Here is a 21,869-nt window from a genome sequence, read left to right as displayed (position 1 = left end):
TTATAACCTGTCCCAGGAAAAAATAATACGTATAACATGAAAAGCCAACTGAGAGTGACCCTGTAGCACCAGCAGTGAAGCAGCTTAATATCACTGGGATTTGCATTGCTATCAAGCTATTCATGCTGAGGCTGGGACCCTGGTGCTAATTTCTAGTAAATTTCACGCTTGATGTCTCCCTGTTGTGGGTCATTGCCGGTTCGTCTAAATAAACTGCTTCCAAATGGCTCTTCCATCTAAATATTCAGCCAGTTTTTATAATTTAATTTTGCATTATGCTGAATAGCCTTCCGGCCAGATAGAACTCATTGGGAAAAAAGCACCAATACCATCTTGACATACTTTTATTTATTTATTTATATTTTTACTGCTCGAATTAGACCTCCTAGGCTGACTAGTAAAGAGTTTTTTTTTTCCCTCCACTAATGTCAATTTTCAGCATAGCAAGAGCTGTCTCTAATCTTTTCCTACTCATTACACACAATTTTGGAGTCATTTTACCCACAGTGCAGTCGGCTCCTGGCTGTGTGTTTGTGTGCACTGAGGGATGGCATAATTGTTTATTTTCCCTCCCTGCATAATCCCCAGCCAGTATTGAAACCAAAACTGCAAACATCTCCCCAAGGGATATGGAATGACTCTCAGCTTAGGTCCCTTTACATGAGATAATATGTAGAAAACATCCTGACCTGTATGTAAATGTGAAAGGCGATGTTCTTCCCCCTCCTACGTTCACACTGATCTCTATCTTCCCTAAAGCTTATTTATCTTAAGTGATGTGTGAACGGATGCAGCAGCAACAAAATTCAGAAGGCAGAACTGGCCCTGGTCTGTATTGGGCCAGTAACTCATTTTTGACCAGGGGCAGGGGAGAAGGGGGATGGGGGAAATTATTGTTTAATGGGTACAGATTTTATGTCAGGGATGATGAAAAGGTTTGGGGTATATTTAGTGCTGACGGTTACGTAACGCTGTGAATATATTTAATGCCACTGAATTATACACTTACAGATGGTTAAAATGATAAATATTATGTGTATTTTGCAGCAGTAAAAAAAAAAATAAACAACTCCTATCTTAACTCTTAACATTTCTTGTCACAATAGTCAAGGACAACTTCAAAGCAGAGGGCATGTAGGTGGCTAATAACTTCCTATACAGTCTATTCTAGAGATGTTCTAGTAGAGCTGGCTTGGTCCTAGGCTCTAAACTCTGCCAACTGTTATAGGAAGACAAGACAGATTTGCGTTCCTCTCCCAGCTCTGTCATTTTTTAGCTTAATGATCTTGGAAAATTTACTTAACCTAAGTCTCAATGTCTGTAAAACGCCGATAAATAATATAGCTTACCCCTTAGAAGGGCTTGTTGTGATGATTATGTACGATAATGCATATAAAATGGTTAGCAGGGTTTCTGGTGAAAGGAGCTCAACAAATCTTAATTGTTGTTGTTATTCTTACATGGCTAGCAGCCAATATGGGCCTGAGCCAGAACATGCAGCAGTTGAAGCTTTTCCTACAAGCAGCAAACTTCTGAACTCTGGACTCCTTAGGACAAAAGATCCAGGCTGGCTTACTCCTAAGCAATGTCAGGAAGAGTGAAAGCTCAACAGCCCTTGGGAAGAGAGGTAACTAAGGAGTACTGGCATTGCCTTCTCTAAGTCTTAATGTAAATCTTTTGTTGTTGTTGTTTGTTTTTTTAAGATTTTATTTATTTCAGAGAGCAGAGAGAGAGAGAGAGAAAGCCATGTGCAGGCACCCATGCACAAGTTGGGGGGAGGGGCAGAGGGAGAGGGAGCAGCAGACTCCCTGATGAGCAGGAAGCCCAATGTGGGCCTCGATCTCAGGCAGAGGGGAAGGCAGTGGCTTAACCGACTGAGCCAACCAGGTGCCCCGCCTTAATGTAAATCTTACAACTAAGAAATCTGGGATCAAGTGAAATTGGATGTTAAACAAATCTCACATATATGAATGAAAGGGCTTTCACGCGCCTCCTCCGGGGGAAAAAAAAACACTTCAGTATAATATACTCTTTGAACACTGCAGTATTTTGTTCAAAACCTTTTTCTTGACTCCTTGAGGCAATGTCTGTCTCTGACTCAGTTTTGTTTTCTCAGAAGTAGCTAGCAGAGTTCCTTGCGCATAGGAACTCAATAAAAATGTGCAGGATTGACTTGTTTAACCTATACTTTCAACATCGCACAGCATTTTCACTGATTTATTCTCTTCATCATAAAATAATCCACCTGAGAGTCTATAAAAGTACATAAACATTAATTTGCACGTACAGTCCAAGTCTCCCTCAAGAAAAGTGCAAAATGTGGTAGTTCTCCAGCAAATATGGGCAAAGGGGAACTTTGCAGCTTAAAAAAAAGAAAAGAAAAACCACCTTAGTGTTCCGTATTTTGCCAGGGAAGCCTGGCAGTCCAGGGCTTTCCCAAGCCAGATTAAGGGAAAGTTATTGGCACAAGGCTCTAACCTTTCTCCACACACAGCTGATAATCTATAAAAGGGTAACTGTCTCAGGCTTCTCCTCCCTCGGAGGGAGAGGTGCTCTTGCCCCAAGCTATTTCTGGGTTCACTGTTTCACATTTTATAAATCCTTATCTCTAACCACTCTACTCCAACATTGCCAACTCCTCCCTCCTTCCATTCCCCTAACTCATTCTATTACTTCAGAACCCTGAGTTCTCCCCCAGTGAACAAAGTTAACATTGACCAGTGTATTCATCCCCTACTGGTAGGTAGTCTCTGGTCTCCACATGGTCATGAAGCTCTGGCCATTGGAGAGAGAGCTTCGCTGCTATAAGAGGGAGAACAGGTTTTTTGGCTCTCCTGAACCATCCACAGTGGCTCTGCACAGGGAAGATTCTCAGTAAATGGTAGCTCCCTACATCACTAAGCAATTCCCGTGGCACAGAACAGAGCCTGTGTGACGATGGTTTAATATGCTGGAGCCACAGGCCCAGGGCTATTGCTGGATAAGAATAAAATACACCACAAATTACCACAAAGAACAGCTTCTCAGACAGAATTTGTTTGTTTTCTTCTGGTGAAAGCTAATTTCAGTATCTACCTTGGTCACGACAGAGCATTAGAGCATTAGCATCAACAAAGAATATGCCGAGAAAAGAGGGACAGAGGCTAGCACAATCACAGTTCCCCAGACCATCAGAACAGTCTATCGTTCACCTGTCAAAGCTAAATCCACAACAGCAGCCCATCTAGATCACACCAGTAGACTGTTCTGAAATTTTGCACCAAACTGAAAAGCACGCAGTATTTTCTCCACTCAAGTTGCAACTCAGAAGATTTGTTTCAGAGAAAGTATAATCCCCAAAAAGCCTAGCGTGACGGGCTGTAAGGATACCCATTGGTTCTGCCCAGTATAAACCCTCCCTCCCCGTCTGTAAAGTTCTGGAGAAACAGTTCAGCCCCTCCAGCCCAGAGCCAGGCCAGTTACCTTTCATTCCACCAGAGAAGCCTCTCCAGTTGGCAAAGACCATCAGAGGCAGCCCTTCACGGTTGAAGTCCTTGATAGCCTGATAGGTCTTAAACGCAGAGTCTGGGAACCAAACCTGGCCAGCCTGCTGGATTATCTATTGGGCAAAGTCAAAAAGGAAGACACAATTAACAACAGAATTTGAGGGGGAATTTCTGCAAGGTGAACAAGGTTTTACTTGTTTACTTTAAAAACCCAACCAAACCAACCAACCAAAAACCGCTGTTGTTCATCAAGATGATCATCTTTGAATTCAAAAAGAAGAAAGGATCATGGATCTTTGACTTTGTTGAATATTTCTTTTTAGTCCTGATTATACCACCACTCCTCAGTCAGAAGGAGGAAACCTTACTGCTTCTAATGGAAGAATGCAGTCTTGAGAATACTCATTGTAGACTTCCTGAAGGCAACGTGAAGTCACTCAACTACACTAGTCCTCAGAACAGTCCTAACTGTACACAGTCTCCAGTCCTCTCTCCTCTGTGCTTAGTACAAGCTTTCTCTGGACTATGGTTGGTCAACAGACACCTGATGTGACATTGCTGAGTAACCTCTTTCCTGGTCTCTCCCACCCCTCATCTTCTGACCCTTGTCAGGATGTAAAAAATATAATCTACTCTTTTAAAACAAAGATGAGTCGTGGTGTTCACATTTGCCATTAAGGCAGACTTCTTAATTCTAGAATAACTCATCCATGTGTATGTTCAGAGAATCTGGGACCAAAGAGCCCGCAGTTGCCTTCCAGAAGACTACCTCCCCAAAGGAACCCAGACTGTTCTCTAGCATCAACAAGACCACTATAAAGACCTAAGTAATTTTTCAGTTAGAATTTAGCTTGTAGTCCATTTAGAGTCATCTTAAAAGTGAGCACATGGTGGTGTGCAATACCCCCAGTACATCCACAGGCTGTGCAGAAGGGAAAGCCAGCTCCGAGCACAGGAGCACAGGGTACTTGAGGTTACTGACCTTGGCTTCAGAATCCAGGTTTGCAGGATCGGCGGGGATACTTAGTTCCACTGTTCGGGTTTCTACGGCAACTACTCCCACAGGTATTCCTCCTAGCCTACAAAAAATGAGCCAAAGAAGAACTGAAAGCATGTAAATAGTACAGTTGGTCATTTCTTTTCCAGACCTATATTAAAAGATTGGGGTGCGTGTGGGGGGTCTGGAAACTGCAAATACAGAGAACGGGGAAATCTGACTCTTCTACCCTCAGAATCACTCCTGTCCTCCACCACATAATCAATTCAAACCAAGAGTTGTACCAGGGGAGCTTCAGCATTTAGACCCAACAGGCTAGATGTGTGTGTGCGCACACATATGCACGTACGCACACATCTTTTTCTGTGGATCCCAAATGACATTTCTCAGCTCACTCTGGAGCATCTCTTTGGTGAAGACAGAGGGAAAGGGTCTGAGAGGTGGGAGGTGCCTGAAATTACACTGGGCAATACAATGAATCCCATATACCCAATACCCATCTTCACTAATCAACTCCTGGCCAGTTTTGTTTCATCTTCATTTCTCACTACTTTCCCCTTCGTGAGTCCCATGTTATTTTGAAGGAAATATTAAGTGTATAATTTTGTCTATAAATACTTCAGCATCTGAAAAATAAAGACCACTATACTATTATCACAATAGTAGTTTTATTTTAATAAAAGGTCCAGAGTATTTTTTTTGGCGGGGGGGGGTTGCGTAGGTGTGTTATGGGGATGATGAAAAATATGTGCCAAGGGTACAGAGGTGGTTAAATAAGCCCTCAACTTTCTCTTTCACTGGAAAAGAGCAGTAGCACAGGGATAACCTGTAGTCATTACTCTTGGTGAAACAGGTGATCTGTATTGAAAGTATGCATTTAATCGCCAACATATGTTAATTTAAAAACTCTTCAGGAGCTCAAAGCCTCTGCTGCACAGATGGTGCACGATTCCCTCTCAGCTTGGTCCTCAAAAAGATTTCCTGGTAAAAATCAGGAAGAATGGGAGAGAGGGTGAAAGTGGGGGGAGAGGTGGCAGTAGCTGCAGGTACAGGGTGAGTCGGTGAGTCTTTACTCTGGAAAATGTGATTCACTCTTCACTTTCTCAGCTGCATTCCTTGGGGCCGAGGCTGGGATGGGTTATAGTTATAGTCTCTCATTCCCCCAGCATCTCCATAACAAACTTTTCCATGAAGGATGGTCTTTGGTTGTCACACTGGCTACTGGAAATGTATTCTTGTCATCGCAAGAGGCCTGACAGGGGCCTGAGTGGGGACCACCCACTCCCTTGTCACTTGCCTGCACTGAATCAGAATCAAAAGCCCTCTAGACAACCAGACAACGAGCAGGAGGTACACAGGAGGGTTTAGAAATATTTCTGTTCACAATGATTAACAATCCAACTGGAAACTTGTAATTGCAAAAGCCACCCTAAATCGGTAACTTATAACTTATATATTAGGGCCCATGTGACCTAATAAAGAACATCTTTATCCGAGTATTACAGTTATTTATTGAACTTGAAAACAGCTCAGAACAACTTCTGTTTTCTATTATACTTCATATAAATTTTATCAGGCTAGCACATGAAGATGCTACATCTTGTTTTATAGTGTGTCCCTGGACAAGGTGCCATGGAATAATAAAAGACAATTTACAGCCAATAGCACACATATTCCAAACATACATACCAAAGATGAGTTTTGGCAGCACTTACAGTAACAATCCCAGAAGAATACATTTATATTTATTTCTCGAAATGCCATTGCTTTTGAAAGAAGCTAGCTCCATTTGTGTTTTATATACTTGTGAGCATGTGTATGTGTTTGAAGTAAGAAGCCCAGAACTCATCAGATGGAAAGAAAGGAAGAAGTCAGAGTGAGTGTTGCAATAAACAATGGCAGAGCTAACTAAAGCCAAGCTTGACTGATCTTGCTCACAGAACAATCCCTTTTCTTCCAATCATAAGTGTAAAGCATTATTCTCTTGTTTCCCGTGGGAGGATCTTAAAGACCTTAACAAAGGTTTCGCTTTCAGAGGCTTAAAATCTGTCACGTTTTTAACAGAAGGAAGACTGAAGCAGCATAGGTAACAGACAAATTTTCAAAAAAGTTGGTCTGCATGTGATGTCAGGCCCCCCCATAACAAACTGATAGATCCTGGGTAGGAGGGCTCTCTCCCTAGTGCACCCCCCACCCCCACTCCCAGTAGGAATTTTACGAGGCACAAAGAATAGTTCTCCTGGGCCCCAGAAGCCCCACAAGCCTGTGGTGAGGGTAGAAGACCTGAAATGCGAGAGAAAACGGGAGCTAGCCCCTGTGAGTTTTGGTCTGGGCTGGCTCCAGGCCTGACTCTTACTCAGAGTCACAGTGGAAGATCCTGTCTGTTGGATTCGCCATCTGATGGCTCCTTGTCATTGGCAGCATGAGACATGCTGACCTGCTGTACTGAGAGAACCACAAAGCCTAGAATTATTTTCAAGGCTAGAATCTAAATCTCAACCCAATGTGGCATGTTTGAGAATCTTGAGCAGGTGCCACTTTTCACCAAGATAAGGAAAACTGATTGCCCCCGAGAGGAAGGTGAGCTCCAGATGTGGGTCCCTAGGGCAGCATGTCTCTGCAGTGCAGAACGAGATTAAGATCAGCCTTGGCAGGTGCTCGTTACAGCGAGTGCTACAGATTATTTCGTGCAGAGCTGGCTGTTGAGTGAAGCACTTCTTAGAGTGGGTATTAAAATTTAATAGAAACTTCAATTTCCCATTTGAAAAATATAGGTAGCCCAGCAAATCTATTCCAGTTTATTTTACTCATTTCTGTTTCAGGTAAACTTTTTTCTTTGCAATTCAAATCTGATGATAAGCCAGTATCATGTGCATTTGCTATACTTAAATAATCTTGATGCCAGTAAGGAACTTCTTCTAGGTTACATAGATCTTTGGGTTACATGGCAAGGTAGATGAGTCTGATTCATTTGTCACCTTCCTTGGAAAGAAAATGGTCTTTGGGGAAGGGGAAGGTCACTAGTGGGCTATGGCTATTGTCTTTGGGCTTTACAGCCCTCGAAGAGCTTTCCTTTCAGTGTTGTAAAAAGGAAATGTCAAAACCAGACTTCAGATCAAACGCATCGCTGAAGTGACACAGTAAATGACGATTGGGAACCAGGGCTCCAGTTATGCTGCCTTGGGTATGACTATAATTCAATATTCTTAGGAAGTTTAGACAAAGAGAACATTATTGGTTAAAAACAAAAACAAAAACAATGACGACGACCACCACCATAAAAAAAAAAAAAAACCCACCTGCCCCCGCAAATCTCTATAGTCATGGCCTGTTCCTTTCTTGTTTTTAGTTGGGAGGAAGAAGAGCTTCCAAAACAGAAGAGCTCTTACCTGGCTCTGCCAACCACCACAGTCTGGGCCCAGGGTTGCATGATCTCCGAGAAAGATCCATAGTCAAAAAATCCACTCAACCACTGACCTTTCTGGGCTACAGAAGAGAAAGAAAGAGAACAAAGAGAGAATAAAGACCATCAATCTATTGAAAATGCACTGGAACTGGCAAATCTGAGGTTGGATGTGGGGGATTGTTTTGGGGAGTTTGCTGTTGTTTTTAACCATATTATAATAGATGCAGGCGTTAGGCAATGAATGCTCATCTGCCTTCAGACATCATCTCCTATTTCATTTGCTAGTCTGCATAAAAAGAATCATTTATCAGCAAAAGCATCATTTATTGTTAAACGATGGGGTTCAGCTAGCAGAGAGTTTGCATGTTTTTAAATAAATAACTTTGCTTTTTTCAAAACACTACAAACATTTGTCAAAAGGCAGCCAAGTCATTAAAGTGTTTTCAAAATGTCTATTTCTATTTTAAAACTTAGCTTACAATTTTGTTTGGTTCCATTGGCTTTTTTAAGTGGGAAGCTAAAGACAGCCAATGATAACTATTAACGATCAGATAAGGACCCAAATTTGCAGAAAAGAAAAGGGACTTGGCTTCTCTGTTAGAAAAGCAGAAAGATACATCCACTTTACTTACAGCTGAAAAAGTATAATCTTCCTGTAAGAAAGGGCCATGCCCATATACTCTTGACACACAGCAAAAATATAATGGTTAAGATGCACACACCTAATGTCATTAACCTCCCCTGAACACAGAATTTCCTTCATTGGCAAGACACGTAACTTTGGACATCTTAGGTTAAGAAAAAAACTTTTGTTCCACAGGTATCCGTGTTTGACCAAGGCCCCATAAAAGCTTTTGCAAATAACTGTTTCCTAGCTTGCCCCTCAGCTCACGGTTCCTCAGTGATCCTTCTAATTTGAACATGGCCCTCCGCCCCCTAAAAACTCAAGTCCAAAACCAATTAAAAGTGGAGATCCGAGCAAGCTAACCTCTGCTGACTTAAACAGGATGGAGAGTGTTTTATCAAGACTAAATTTGTAATTACTGTGTTCTACATTCCTTGCCTCTATGGCCCCAGTGTAAAATGTGATCATCCATTTCAAAATTATCTCTCTATCGCGAGCCCAAAGCTGATCGTTTAGATTCTGGTCTCGTGTTGGGCGTCAGTTTGAAGAATATCACAGCACTATCTCCTCTAATAAATGACTTTAACTTTTCACCTAGAAGATATCTGCTTTAACTTATCACAGGGAATCATCTGCTTTCTTTAACGCTTCCACTAAATTAAAATCTGAAGTCACTCGATTTGGGAGCGAATGTTAGCTGCAGAGACAGCAGGATGAATTGCTAGGGAGTCAATGAAAAAATATTATCCAAAAAACCAGAAAACTTAGTTTATCACAAATTTCATTTTATGCTGCAGATCTCATTAATAATGGCTGGGATAATGCCCACCTACATACACACACATCTGTTCACCCCATGAAAGAGGGCTCACATTCTAAATCAAACTTCTAAGTGGATCAGGATACTGAAATCTTAACCTCATATGCTTGGGTCATTTTATGATTCTTACTTCAATAACAATGATTTGGAACAACAATGGAAAGACTTTCTTCTTTAAAAACCCTTCTGGCTTGGGGTGCCTGGGCGGCTCAGTGGGTTAAGCCTCTGCCTTCAGCTCAGGTCATGATCTCAGGGTCCTGGGATGGAGCCTTGCATTGGGCTTTCTGCTTGGCAGGGAGCCTACTTCCCCCTCTCTCTCTGCCTGCCTCTCTTCCTACTTGTGATCTCTGTCTGTCAAATAAATAAATAAAATCTTAAAAAAAAAAAAATTTAAAAATTAAAAAAAAAAAAAAAACAAACCTCCTGCCTTGTGTGTCAGTTGGGGGAGGGGACTCACTGGTGGGCCATGGCTGGTGTAGTTAGATTTCATCCCCCAACCCCCAAAGAGCAGGTTGCGTTCAGTTCAGATGTAGAACTCAGAAGCCAGCTAAGATATACCCCCAACCCCCTACCATGATTCCCAGGAGAAGACTCACAGAGTCTTGTTCTGAATTCTCCTAGAAAAGTCCTGGATTTTAAGGCCGACAGGTATCTTACGATCACAGTTCTTACTGTAATCATGGCATACAAATGAGAGATAGGGATTATGGTGATTTTTCTGGGTAGAAAAACTAGTTTTATTAAAAGCAACAAGAAAAGGCATCAAAGACAACAGGTAAAATTTTAAATTAAAATTCCTCTGGTGATTTTTCTGTACTATCTGTAGTTGTGCTATAGATTAAGCCCCAATTCCTAAGTAATAGCTATAGCTGTGTGACCTTGCACAAATCACTTAACTTCTCTGAGCTTGTAAAGTGGTAATCTCTTTTTATCTCTGGGAAGTAGTATGCCCAATAAGATAATGTATATGGAAGTGCTTTGCAGCCCCACCTAGCTCAGAGTGGGTACAGACAAAGGTTTAAGTCTCCCTTATGCAGATTTCTTTTTTCTTTTAACAAACTCAGTGACTCTTGGGATGCCTGGGTGCCTGAGGGTTAAGCATTTGCCTTTGGCTCAGCTCAGGTCAGGATCCCAGGGTCCTGGGATCCAGTCCCACATCGGGCTCCCTGCTGAGCAGGGAGTCTCCTTCCCCCTCTGCCTGCCGCTCCCAGTTGCTTGTGCTCACTCACTCTCTCACTCTTGCTCTCTCTCTGACAAATAAATAAAATCTTAAAAAAAAATCACAGTGACTCTTAAATTTAGTGAATTATCTTCTGCACTCACTTTCTTTGATAGAGTTGCAATAAACATGTGAAAAAGAACAAACACCCTCTCAAAAACCCTGAAAAAAATAGATTCAAAATGTAGCAGGGGGATTTGGAGCTTCACAAAATAACCACCTGATAAGTAAAATTTGTTAAATCAGCCTAATAGACCAACAAACAAGAATGTACATTCACCTTACCTGGAGCCCCTACTTTTTTTCTGTTGTGTTTTTGTTTTAAAAATAGGTAAAATCAGTCATAACACAGATTGATATATTAGATGAACATGGGGGGAGGGTTTGTTCTTACCTGATCTATTTATAAATTTAAGAGTTCTAGACAATCTCTTAATGAATAATGATCTTATAAGGTAACCTTACATTAATAACTAAAGCAAGTACCAGTACTTTCACCAATATCGTAAGAAAAGAAGGGTACACGCAGGATGGATGCTTGGAAATAGCTTGCTGAGAAGAGTATAGTCACGTTCCACACTGGAGGGTCAAATATCTTTTCTAAAACTGATCTGATTAATCTCTGTTTACAGAGACTAGACGGTCAAAGATTCTATGCATTTACTGCTTAGATTTAACTGTTTTAAAGTCTTTGAACCCATTAAGTAATAAGTGCTTTAATAACAGAATTAACAGAAGAAATATATTAGTTACTGCCCTGCATGTGCGTCAGTGACTGACTTATACACCTAATTTCATTTGGTTCTCATTTGTTCTTGAAGGATTTTCCACCTTGATCTTCAGAGAGCTGTTTTAAAGATATGTCTCATGTACTTGTCACGTACTATAGCGCAGGAATTGGTTAGTGATTAAATGGAAGACTGACAGCCCGAGGGCCAGGGTACTAATGGACCCACCAATATATACCTACTTGGGTGAGGTCGGCCTGCTAGCATCCATCGAGGATCATATGGGGCCTTCGTGGGAACAAACTCGATGATTCTATCTATAGGATCCTTGGAGTTCAAGAGAGGAACTGAACTGCGCACATTCTAAAAGGTGGTTGGGAGGAAAGAGCACAGCAATTAGTGAATAGCAGGCCCAAGGTCCTGACTTAGCCATGATCGTTACAAAGACAGTAGGGACCAGAAACAGAATCATACCCGTCTGCCCCAGCCAACCCCTGAGAACATGGACAGGTCTCAAGTCTCACGTAGGAGTCTGGCAAAAAAAACCCCGTATATTCTTGCTTCTTGATTTCCATGTACCCACACTTTATGGGAGGCTTCCTGGGGGATGGATGGCTATTACAAAGAAAAAAACCCACAGTGATCTCAGCCCAGATGGACCATGAAGGCTTCTGACTGGGGAAAATATCAGAAAGGGACCTAACCGATGAAATCCAAAGGCAATTTAAAGCCAGAAGCCCAAAGATGGCTGCAAGAAAAAGAAACCGGTAACTTGCAGAGGAGTATTTCATAAAACAGTTTCTCGACCATAAAGAAGAGACCCCAAACACAGAGGCCATGTGAGCTGTGGTGGAAAGGCCAGGTTCTGGGGGCTCTGTCTGCTGGATGGGAAGGGCTCACCTTGGGCATATAAGACAGCCAGTGCAGGACAGTGAAAACCCCTTCAAAGTCATCGCAAACGATGTTGTGGGTCACCCCATTGTTGTGCATAATCTGGATGCCCCCAAGTTGGTTATTGGAGGTGTATACTTCCCGCCCAAGGACCTGGAGAGACAAGCAGGAGAAAAGGCATTTGTCTGTCTGACAGAAATAAAGGCAGAGTCTATTTTGTGACTCTCAGTAAAATGGGTTCTTTCTTCCACAAGACACAGATTCCATCCAGCCTCTATGTGTTGTTCGGAGGGACTGTCTGGACCTTTGTCTTAAAAAGAAAGCTGAGAAAATAAAAAAGGCTTTTTTTTTTTTTTTTTTTAAACACAATACTGTTGCAATTCAAAAACCAGCAAGCCTCTCCCTCTCTCAACTAGCTGCCACAGACAGCTGTTAGCATACTTTAAGTCAGCTAGAACTGTGGTGGGGAGCAGAGGCTGTGACCCGGAAGGGTGGGCTACCCCCACATCTGCAGGCCAGCGAACTGCTGCACATATACACAGAGAGGAAACATGCCGGTCTTCTGACAATCTTTAGTGACAAGTCTCACTTAAATGCTGTGAGGTTTGGGTCCCTAATATTTTAAAAGGATTACTTCCCCCCCCTTACATTTGATTTTTAAAGCTGGTCCCCACACACAAGTCCTAAGGCTGGCAAAATCCTGAAGCAACTCATCCATACATGAACCCTGGAGTCTAAAGTCGTCTTTGTGTGCTGGGTGGAGCGCAGTGATTTATACCCAAGCCTGCCTCTCCTCTGTCCTTCTCTTCCAAGGTTCCAGGAAATACAGAGGGCCTCCATCCCTGGTATATCCCTGGAGGAGTTTAACCCATATGAGGTTGAAAGGCACGTGCAACTGGAAATCACAAAGTTTCCTTTAAAAAAGGAGGAAAAAATACAGGAAGAAAAAATATTCATAGACTTAGAAATTGCAGGGTTTCTTTTTCCCTAGAAGACTGGTTAATAATTTCTTTTAGGGAGGGAGGTTTTCTGACCCAGCAATGGAAGCTGGGCAGCCTGATCACTGACTATTGCAAACTGCTGAGTGTGTAGTAATTGCCAGTCATCTGGGGGTAGCCCTGGAGAGCTTGAAGCAGTTGTGGAGCACTTACTGTGTTTTACCTTTTCTCTTTCCTCTCCCCTCCTCCTTCAGAAAATAACCACAACACAAATTTGCTTCCTTAGTAGCTTTTATTCATTTTCAGTCTCTGGGAAGAATCTAATAAAGGGAAGACCAGCAAACTCTACCTGTATATTCCTATCTTGCCCCTTCCTGATAAGAGCTTTGAGATGTTTCCCCCATGCCGGGTCAGCCCCGACATCAAGTCCCTGCAAAGGATGAGGAAGTTGGCGACCAAAGTCATCACCTCAGTGTGACCCAGCTGGCCTCCACTCCTCTTAACTTCAGTGAGGCAGCGAGGAAGAGACTCTTCGGAAAGGAATATGGAGAGCAAAACTGCTTTCCTTGGTGAGGAAGTGCAGAGAACCAGTCTTTGCAGACAGCCCTGAGCTGAGCAACACACCGGCAACTCCTCTGAAGGAGCCCCAGGAACAGGGGAGACCGAATGTGACCACTGGGCTCCCCCCCCTCCTCTCAGTCTGTCTTTAATCTCAGCCCAGGCACTGTGGCTCCTTTCTCATTCTCCTGCTGTCTCTTTCCATTTGCCCTCTCTCTGACTGATACACTGATCTCTCGGTCACTCGGCTTTCTGCTCCACTGAGTCCATATTACTAATAACACCTCCGCCACGGCCAGTTTACCTCATGAAGGCAGGAGCACATCATTACAAAATAAACTCATAACTTTGACATTCTAGCAAATACACGCCGTTTGTTATTTTGATGGCTTTAGTCTTTCTAACAGGCAGAGGGCATTACATACCTGTTTCATTTATATCTTTAAATGTGTGCACACATGTATAGTCACACATGCATCAGGAAACAAAACAGAACAAAAAACCAACCCAAAACAAATGCCCAAAGCAGTCAGTTGATGGGGGGACCCTGGTGGAAGCAAAACCCCTGTCACTCAGGGAGGCCATGCTCTGATCTGGCTCTGGTTTTATGGACGTCATAAACCCGATGGCCCACAACTGGTCCTTCTGGGACAGACTGCCTCTCTGCCAGAAGTTATTCAGTGTGATCAGCAGTATTTTTAATTATTAAAATAAAATTGGAAAGGGGGAAAAGAAATAAAAAGGAGACACTGCACTGACCCTGAATATCTGATGTTCACAATCTGTGTGAGCCAGGAACTCCTTGCCGCCTAGAAGAGAGCTGGGGCCGCTTCCTACTCAGAAAGATGGTTTTCTTTCGTTGGAAACACTATTTCTAGTACTTTATTAATGTCCACTTGCTTAGAACCTCATATCCTTCCAAAATGAATGATGGACAGAAGAAGAACCAATCTTGGCAAAGGGACCAAAGTGGACCAAGAGCTGCTTGGCTGTTCAAATACACCTTCCTCACACATCTTTGTCCTTCATTTCGAAAGGCAAGAGCATCCAGAACTGGCACTACCCTTGGAGGCTCTGCCATTTGCCCATTCCACTCCATACTCCTATAAATTAACAGGAGACAAACTTGGAGGGAGCAAGAGTTTAATCACCTAGGATATCTTCCCCTTACAAGCAAAACTCAGTTTCTGACGTGTTGGCGTTGTTCTGAAAAGGTAGTGTTGATTCAGAAAAAAGCCTCACCAGGGCTTACCACAATCGAGGACACCATCTCTGGACTAAAGAAATGTTTGTCATGTGAGAAAATTCATTTACTTCGAAAATTAAAAGGAAAAATTATAGGCTAGACTAATAGAGTCTCTAAATGGCTCTCTGTGACTGGCCTTATCTTAGGGGGTAGGGGCGGGGAGGGAAGGACACGCAGAAATGAAACCTGCTTCAGTAATCACAAACAAATGCTAACAATCATAGCTACTTTACAGTCGGTGAAGAGAAAGCAGGAGCCTCCAGCTCATCTTCAGTGACCGTATGTCTGGAGCATGCACCGGGAGAATGAGGGTGCACACAATAGCTCCTGATTTACAGGGGTCGTTGCTGACTCAAGTGGTTTTAATGATTTTAGAATACTTCACCACAAAAGCTCCAACGAAAGAAGCAGAATCTGGGCGAGGACCAAATCCATTCTGCCTAACTCTGAAATGATCACGCCAGAGCAGTTATGCAAACCCTGATCGGCATCTAGGAAGGCAAAGAGAAGAGCCCACAGAGGCAGGACCACTGTTTTATGCTTCAGTATTGCCCTACCAACCTTTCACAGAAAAATGGCGAGGTAAACGAGCCTCACTGAGTTAGTATTTTCATGAAGGAGGTGAGCTTTGTTTGTCAGTTTTTCAGCCGTGACATAGCTATACAAATCCAGTTGCTGGATTTCCAGCTTTCCCAAATTACTTGTCTCACATCTTCTACTGCATGATGCAAACTTTTTAATTTATCTTCCCATCAAGCATCAGTAACCATATTTAAACACAGGAGCCACTCCAAGAGGGATGGCTTCCGAGGCCCCACTTTGTTGGTCCCCAGGTTTAGGTGGAGACGCAGAACCATAAAAGATTAGGAGGAGGCAGCCCCTCAGGGCCGTCCGCTAAAGAGTGCCCACATGCACAGAAACTGAGCAAGGGGTGACTTGGAGGGGAAAGATATCTTCATCCACTCGATATAAATGTAAGCCTCATCCAGCTCTCCATTTATTGCGGGGGGCAGACCTGAAAATTAAGGGCCCCAACTAAAAGCCAGCGATTAGCAGAGACACAGTTGTTAAAGGCTCCACCGAAGATGCAACACGGCCTCTAGAAATTTCGAGATACATAAGAAGTACAAATGAACGCAGTCATACATACATGCTAAGGCTGCTGCTGCTGTTGCTGCTTATCTAGAGACACCGCAGACAGCTCAGGTTTACCACAGCTGACAGGCAATGAAAACAGGCTAATATACCGCCTGCTCTCTCCCTTAAATCCCTTTTTGGAGATCAAGATAAACACGTTCTTCCTTTCCCCAGTGCTCCAGACGTTTGACTGAAGTGGCAGAGCATTGTGAGGTTTTGTGCAAATGAAATCACTGTGTAATACTGAATGAGTATAGTATTTACTTGTCAGGATATTTGTCAGCACAGGCATGGAGATTTCCAAGTTTCAGAGATGCAACTTAGCTCAATTTTTTAAGAAAAACTGCCTTTGTCCTGATAGACACATTAGGTTGGGGGCCTTTAGACTTACAGGCAAATATTTGCAATCGTGTGCTGAAGATGTGAAAAATAATGATGCATATCGGTGGAATAAAAAATGAAATCTACTGCTGCTTTTCTCCCTTTAGCCAATCTTTCCCCCCTTTAAACAGTTCTTGGGTCAGGGCAAGCTTCTATTTAAAGAAGCAGGAAGTATAAAATTCCTCTTGCATCTAAGAATTTAGGCTACACAAACTGAGTCCTTGCTGCAATCCTACCTCTCCTTACGGTATTTCCATCCTCAAGAGGATGTAAGGCGGGGTTTTGTACGTTTCCCGGGTAATTATCATTACTGGACTTTGTTCATGATTCTAGATATTAAAGTCACTGTGGGATCTGTCAGGTTATGGATAAAGGTTTGGCTAAGGCAGAAAGAGAGATGGGAAAAAAATAAGTGGAAGCAGGAAAAAATTGGTAAAATAGGGACAAAAGAAAGGAGGAAGAATGAGAGAGGAAAAGGGAGGGGGGAGAAAAGAGGAAGGGAGAGGAAAAAATGCAATAGCTCATCTACTCTGCTGCTAACACCCTCCTCTCTGACCTGAGAGGACTACATTTTTAAAAGCTGACAAGTAATTCAATCTCCAATTAACAATTTTAAGTGGTGCAGCACATATTACTGTGTAAATGTTTCTCCAGGAATATATCCAAGGGTGAATGGAATTAAATCTCTAGGGAGACAGAACTGGAGCCTATGCAACCAAGAACGTTTGGGGGTTCCCAAAACAGAGCCTCTTGATACACGGACTAAGGGTTACAACTCCCTCTCCCCTCTTCATTGCCACTTGTCACTGGCAAACTGGAGTGCTGGTTGGCAGCTGGTAGTCTAGGACTGGGGATTGAGAAGGGGCACAGTGAACTACTGCTGGCACAGGATAGGAGAGCCTCCAACCTGAGCCCAAACTGGATTCAAGACCATCCACTGCAAGACCAAAACCCTCTCCACACACAGCAGTATTATGAAGTGATTGGGTCTGCTGATGGGTAAACTGGGAGTAAAGAAAGGGACAGGGCAACCAGTGATGGGGAGAAGATATACCAAGGGGAGACTGAGATATAGGCCCCTGAAAGACCTCTGCTTACTGAGGAGTGGGGCAAACAGAGTCATGAGTTAGACGCAGAAGGATGACAAGGATTTGAAGGTGGACTATGTGAGGAAAGAAATGCATTTTTAATGTTATGGGGGTAGAGAAGAGCCATATGACTGTTTGCCTGTCAAACGTATGAGAAAAGGCATAGGCTTCCAGAGTGAAAACTGATTGCCAAAGAGAAATCACTTCTCTCAGGGATCCAACAACTGCTCATTGATCTACAGACTTGAATGTATTGAAAATAAATTGCTTCCAAATATGGAAATTTTTATAAAAAAATCTAGTTTATTGAGGTATAATTTACATACAGAAAAATCATTCTTAGGTGTAGAATTTTATGAATTTAGACAAATATATACACTCATACAATCACCATCAAGATTACCTCAAAAGATTCCCTCTAGGAGGCGGGATCAAGATGGCAGCACAGGAAGATTATGAGTTCACATCCTCCCACGAACAAATCAGAACAACGACTACATATAGAAAAACTATCTCTGAAAATGAACTGAAGACTAACAGAAAAGATTTTATACAACTAAGAATATAAAGAAAAAGCCACATCAAGATGAGTGGGCAGGGCAGTATTAGGTCTAGTCAGGACTCACACCCCTGGCACGGTGACCTACAGTGGGAGGGGTACTGCAACTACAGAGGCCCTCCCTGAGGAATAAGGGGTCCCGGCCCCATACCGGGCTCCTCAGTTCAGAGGACCTGCAGCAGCAAGCAGAGCTCCTATAACATCTGGCTTTGCAATCTAGTTGGGCTTATGTCCAGGAGGGCAGCAGGAAACAATCTGTACATGAAGGGCTCACATAATTTTACTACCTCCAAATCCCAGTGTAGAGGCAGTAGATTGAAAAGCATGGGAGTTACATGTGAAGGAGATTCACTGACTAATTTTAAGGCATGTGCTAGAGGGGCAGAGATCTGCTGGAATATTCTCCAGGGAAGGAAGCATCAGCAGACACCAATTTCATCCCCTCTTCTACCTAGTTGGCCCGGTAGCAGTGAGAGACAGTTCTGACATTCTCCATCTAGTGTGCTAGCACTACTCACCACACTCCAGCATTCACCCGTAGACTCCTCATTCCCCCCGATACCAGAGTAAAACCCTGAGGGGCCAGCCTCACACACTAGCAAGTCTGCACTAACTGTGCTACTGGCTCCAAAGGATAGACTCTACATAAAGACACTTTTTAAAGATGAGGAGATAAAAGTGATCTACCTAATACATAAAAATAAACACAGAGAGTTAAGCAAAATGAGACAAGAGAACACATTCCAAATTAAACAGTAACATGAAAATCTCAGGAAACGAACTAAATGAAATGGAGATAAGCAATCTACCAGATAAAGAGTTCAAAGTAATGATCATAAAGATGCTCACTAAACTCAAGAAAATGGAAGAACACAATGAGAGAGAAAATATAAAAAAGAACAAATCAGAAGAATACAATAACTGAAATGAAAAATACACTAGAGAGAATCAATAGCAGAATAGATAATGCAGAAGAGTGGATCAGCAATGTGGAAGGTAAGAGTAGTGGAACCCATACAATGAGAACAGCAAAAAGAAAAAAAGAATGAAAAAATGAGGATAGTTTCAGGGACTTCTAGGACAACAGCAAGCATACTAACATTTGCACTGTAGTGGTCCCAGAAGGAAAAGAGAAAAGGAAAGGAACAGAAAACCTATTTGAAGAAATAATGGATGAAAATTTCCATAACCTGGGGAAGGAAACAGACATCCAAGTCCAGGAAACACAGTCCCAAATAAAATGAACCCACAGAGAGCCACACCAAGACATAATACTATACTATACATCACTATATTGATTATAATACACTATAATCAAAGTGTCAGTAGTTAAAGAGAGAATCTTAAGGGAAGTAAGAGAAAAATTTATTACGTACAAGGAGACCCCCATAAGGCCATGAGCTGATTTTTAAAAATTTTTTATTTTTATTTTAAAAATTACCATATAATGTATTATTTGCCCAAGGGGTACAGGTCTGTGAATCATCAGGCTTACACATTTCACAGCACTCACCATAGCACATACCCTCTCCACTGTTCATAATCCAGCTACCTATCCCTACCACCCCCCCCCCCAGAAGCCCTCAGCTTGTTTCATGAGATTGAGTCTCTTACAGTTTGTCTCCCTCCTGATCCCATCTTGTTTAATTTTTTTCCTTCCCTACCTCCCACAACACCCTTCCCTGCCTCTTAAATTCCTCCAATCGGAGAGATCATATGATAACTGTCTTTCTCTGATTGACTTATTTTGCTCAGCATAATACCCTCTAATTCCATTTACACATGAGCTGATTTTTTAGCATAAACTTTACAGGCCAGAAGGGAGTGGCATGATATATTCAAAGTGCTGAAAGGGAAGAACTTACAACCAAGAACAGTTCACCCAGCAAGGTTATCACTCAGAATAGAAGAGATAAGGGGTTTCCCAGAAAGCAAGAGCTAAAGGAGTTCATCATCACCAAACCAGGCTTAACAAGAAATATTAAAGGGACTTTAAATGGAAAAGAAAAGGCCATCACTAGAAATAGGAAAATTATTAAAATTATTATAAAGGAAAATATCTAACTGGTAAAGGCAAAAATATGGTAAAGGTAGTGGATCAACTACCTTCATAATTAGTATGAAGGTTAAAAGACAAAAGTAATAAAAATCATCTAGACCTACAAGAGAGGTCAAAAGATACACAAAATAGTAAGATATATAGGGCGCCTGGGTGGCTCTGTGGGTTAAAACCTCTGCCTTTGGCTCGGGTCATGATCCAGGGGTCCTGAGTTTGAGCCCCACATGGGACTCTGCAGGGAGCCTGCTTCCTCCTCTCTCTCTGCCTGCCTGTCTGCCTACTTGTGATCTCTGTCTGTCAAATAAATAAATAAAATCTTAAAAAAAAAATACACAAAATAGTAAGATATAAAAGATGACATCAAAAACATAAAATGTGGGTTGGGGGATGGAAACGCAGTGCTTTTAGAATGCACTTGAACATAAGTGACCATCAACTTAAAATAGCCTTATATACACAGGATATCATATATGAACCGCATGATAATCCCAAACCAAATATCAATAGTAGATACACAGAAGATAAAGAGAAAGGGATGTCAATATAACATTAAAGAAGTCACCAAATCATAAATCAAGAGAGTAACAGAGATGATCTACAAAAATATCCAGAAAACAATCAACAAAATGGCAATAAGTACATATCTATCAATAATTACTTTAAACATAAATGGACTAACTGCTCCAATCAAAAGACTGGCTGAATGGATTAAAAAAAAAAGAAAGACCACTTATATACTGCCTACAAGAGACTCACTTCAGATCTAAAGACACACACAGACTGAAAGTGAAGGGATGGAAAAAGATATCCCACACAAATGGAAATAAATCTGTGGTAGCGATACTTATGCCAGACAAGATAGACTTTAAAACAAATACAAAGAAGGGCATTTCATAATGGTAAAGGGATCAATCCAACAAGAGGATATAACAATTTCAAATATCTACACACAAAACATAGGGGCACCTAAATATAAAAACAAATATTAACCAATATAAAGGGAGAAATTGACAGTAATACAATAATAGCAGGGGACTTTAATACCTCACTTATATCAATGGATAAATCACCCAGACAGAAAAATCAACAAAGAAACGGTGGTTTTGAATGACACATTACACCAGATGGACCTACCAGATGTGTGCGTGTGTGTTTGTATGTGTATAATATTCCATTCAAAACCAGCAGAATACACATTCATTTCAAATGCACATGGAACAGCCTCAAAGACAGATCATATGTGAGGCCACAAAACAAGTACCAATAAATTTAAGAAGACTGAAATCATACCAAGCATCATTTCTGACCACAATGGTACATACTTGAAATCAATTACAAAAAAACTGGAAAAAAATACAAACATGTGGAGGATAAACAACAAACTCACTACTAAACAACCAATGGGTCACTGAAGAAATCAAAGAGGAAATAAAAAAAATACCTTGAGACGAATGAAAATGGAAACACAACATTCCAAAATCTACAGGATACAGCGAAAGCAGTTCTAAGGGGGGTAAGTTCAATAGCAATGTAGGCCTACTCCAGTAAACAACAACAACAATAAAACTCACATAACAACCTACCGTTAAACCTAATAAACTAAAAAAAGGACAAACAAAGCCCATGATTAGTGGAAAGAAGTAAATAATAAAGATCAGAGTGGAAATAAAATGAAACAGACTACAAAAACAACAGAAATGACCAATGAAACTAAGAGCTGGTTCTTAGAAAT

At 41.8% G+C, this 21,869-nt stretch overlaps 1 protein-coding gene across 1 annotated transcript in view; it reads right to left on the bottom strand.

Moving 5' to 3' along the window:
* Positions 1-3,223: 3,223 nt before the first annotated feature.
* The window catches only part of ACACA (acetyl-CoA carboxylase alpha), a gene marked incomplete at its 3' end in the record, with an annotated part of 204,764 nt that continues 186,118 nt past the window's right edge, over positions 3,224-21,869 (bottom strand). The window contains exons 46-51 of the mRNA XM_082708529.1: positions 12,181-12,324; positions 11,523-11,643; positions 7,872-7,968; positions 4,468-4,564; positions 3,463-3,598; positions 3,224-3,246 (exon numbers count right to left, since the gene is read on the bottom strand). Of these exons, the coding sequence (XP_082564655.1) occupies positions 3,224-3,246; positions 3,463-3,598; positions 4,468-4,564; positions 7,872-7,968; positions 11,523-11,643; positions 12,181-12,324 (618 nt within the window). The remainder of the gene's footprint in view (positions 3,247-3,462; positions 3,599-4,467; positions 4,565-7,871; positions 7,969-11,522; positions 11,644-12,180; positions 12,325-21,869) is intronic.

This window comes from Mustela nivalis, assembly GCF_964662115.1.
Source record: "Mustela nivalis genome assembly, chromosome: 17".
Lineage (NCBI taxonomy): Eukaryota > Metazoa > Chordata > Mammalia > Carnivora > Mustelidae > Mustela > Mustela nivalis.
The sequence above is the reverse complement of the archived record's forward strand: the minus strand, read 5'-3'. Positions and strand labels throughout refer to the sequence as shown.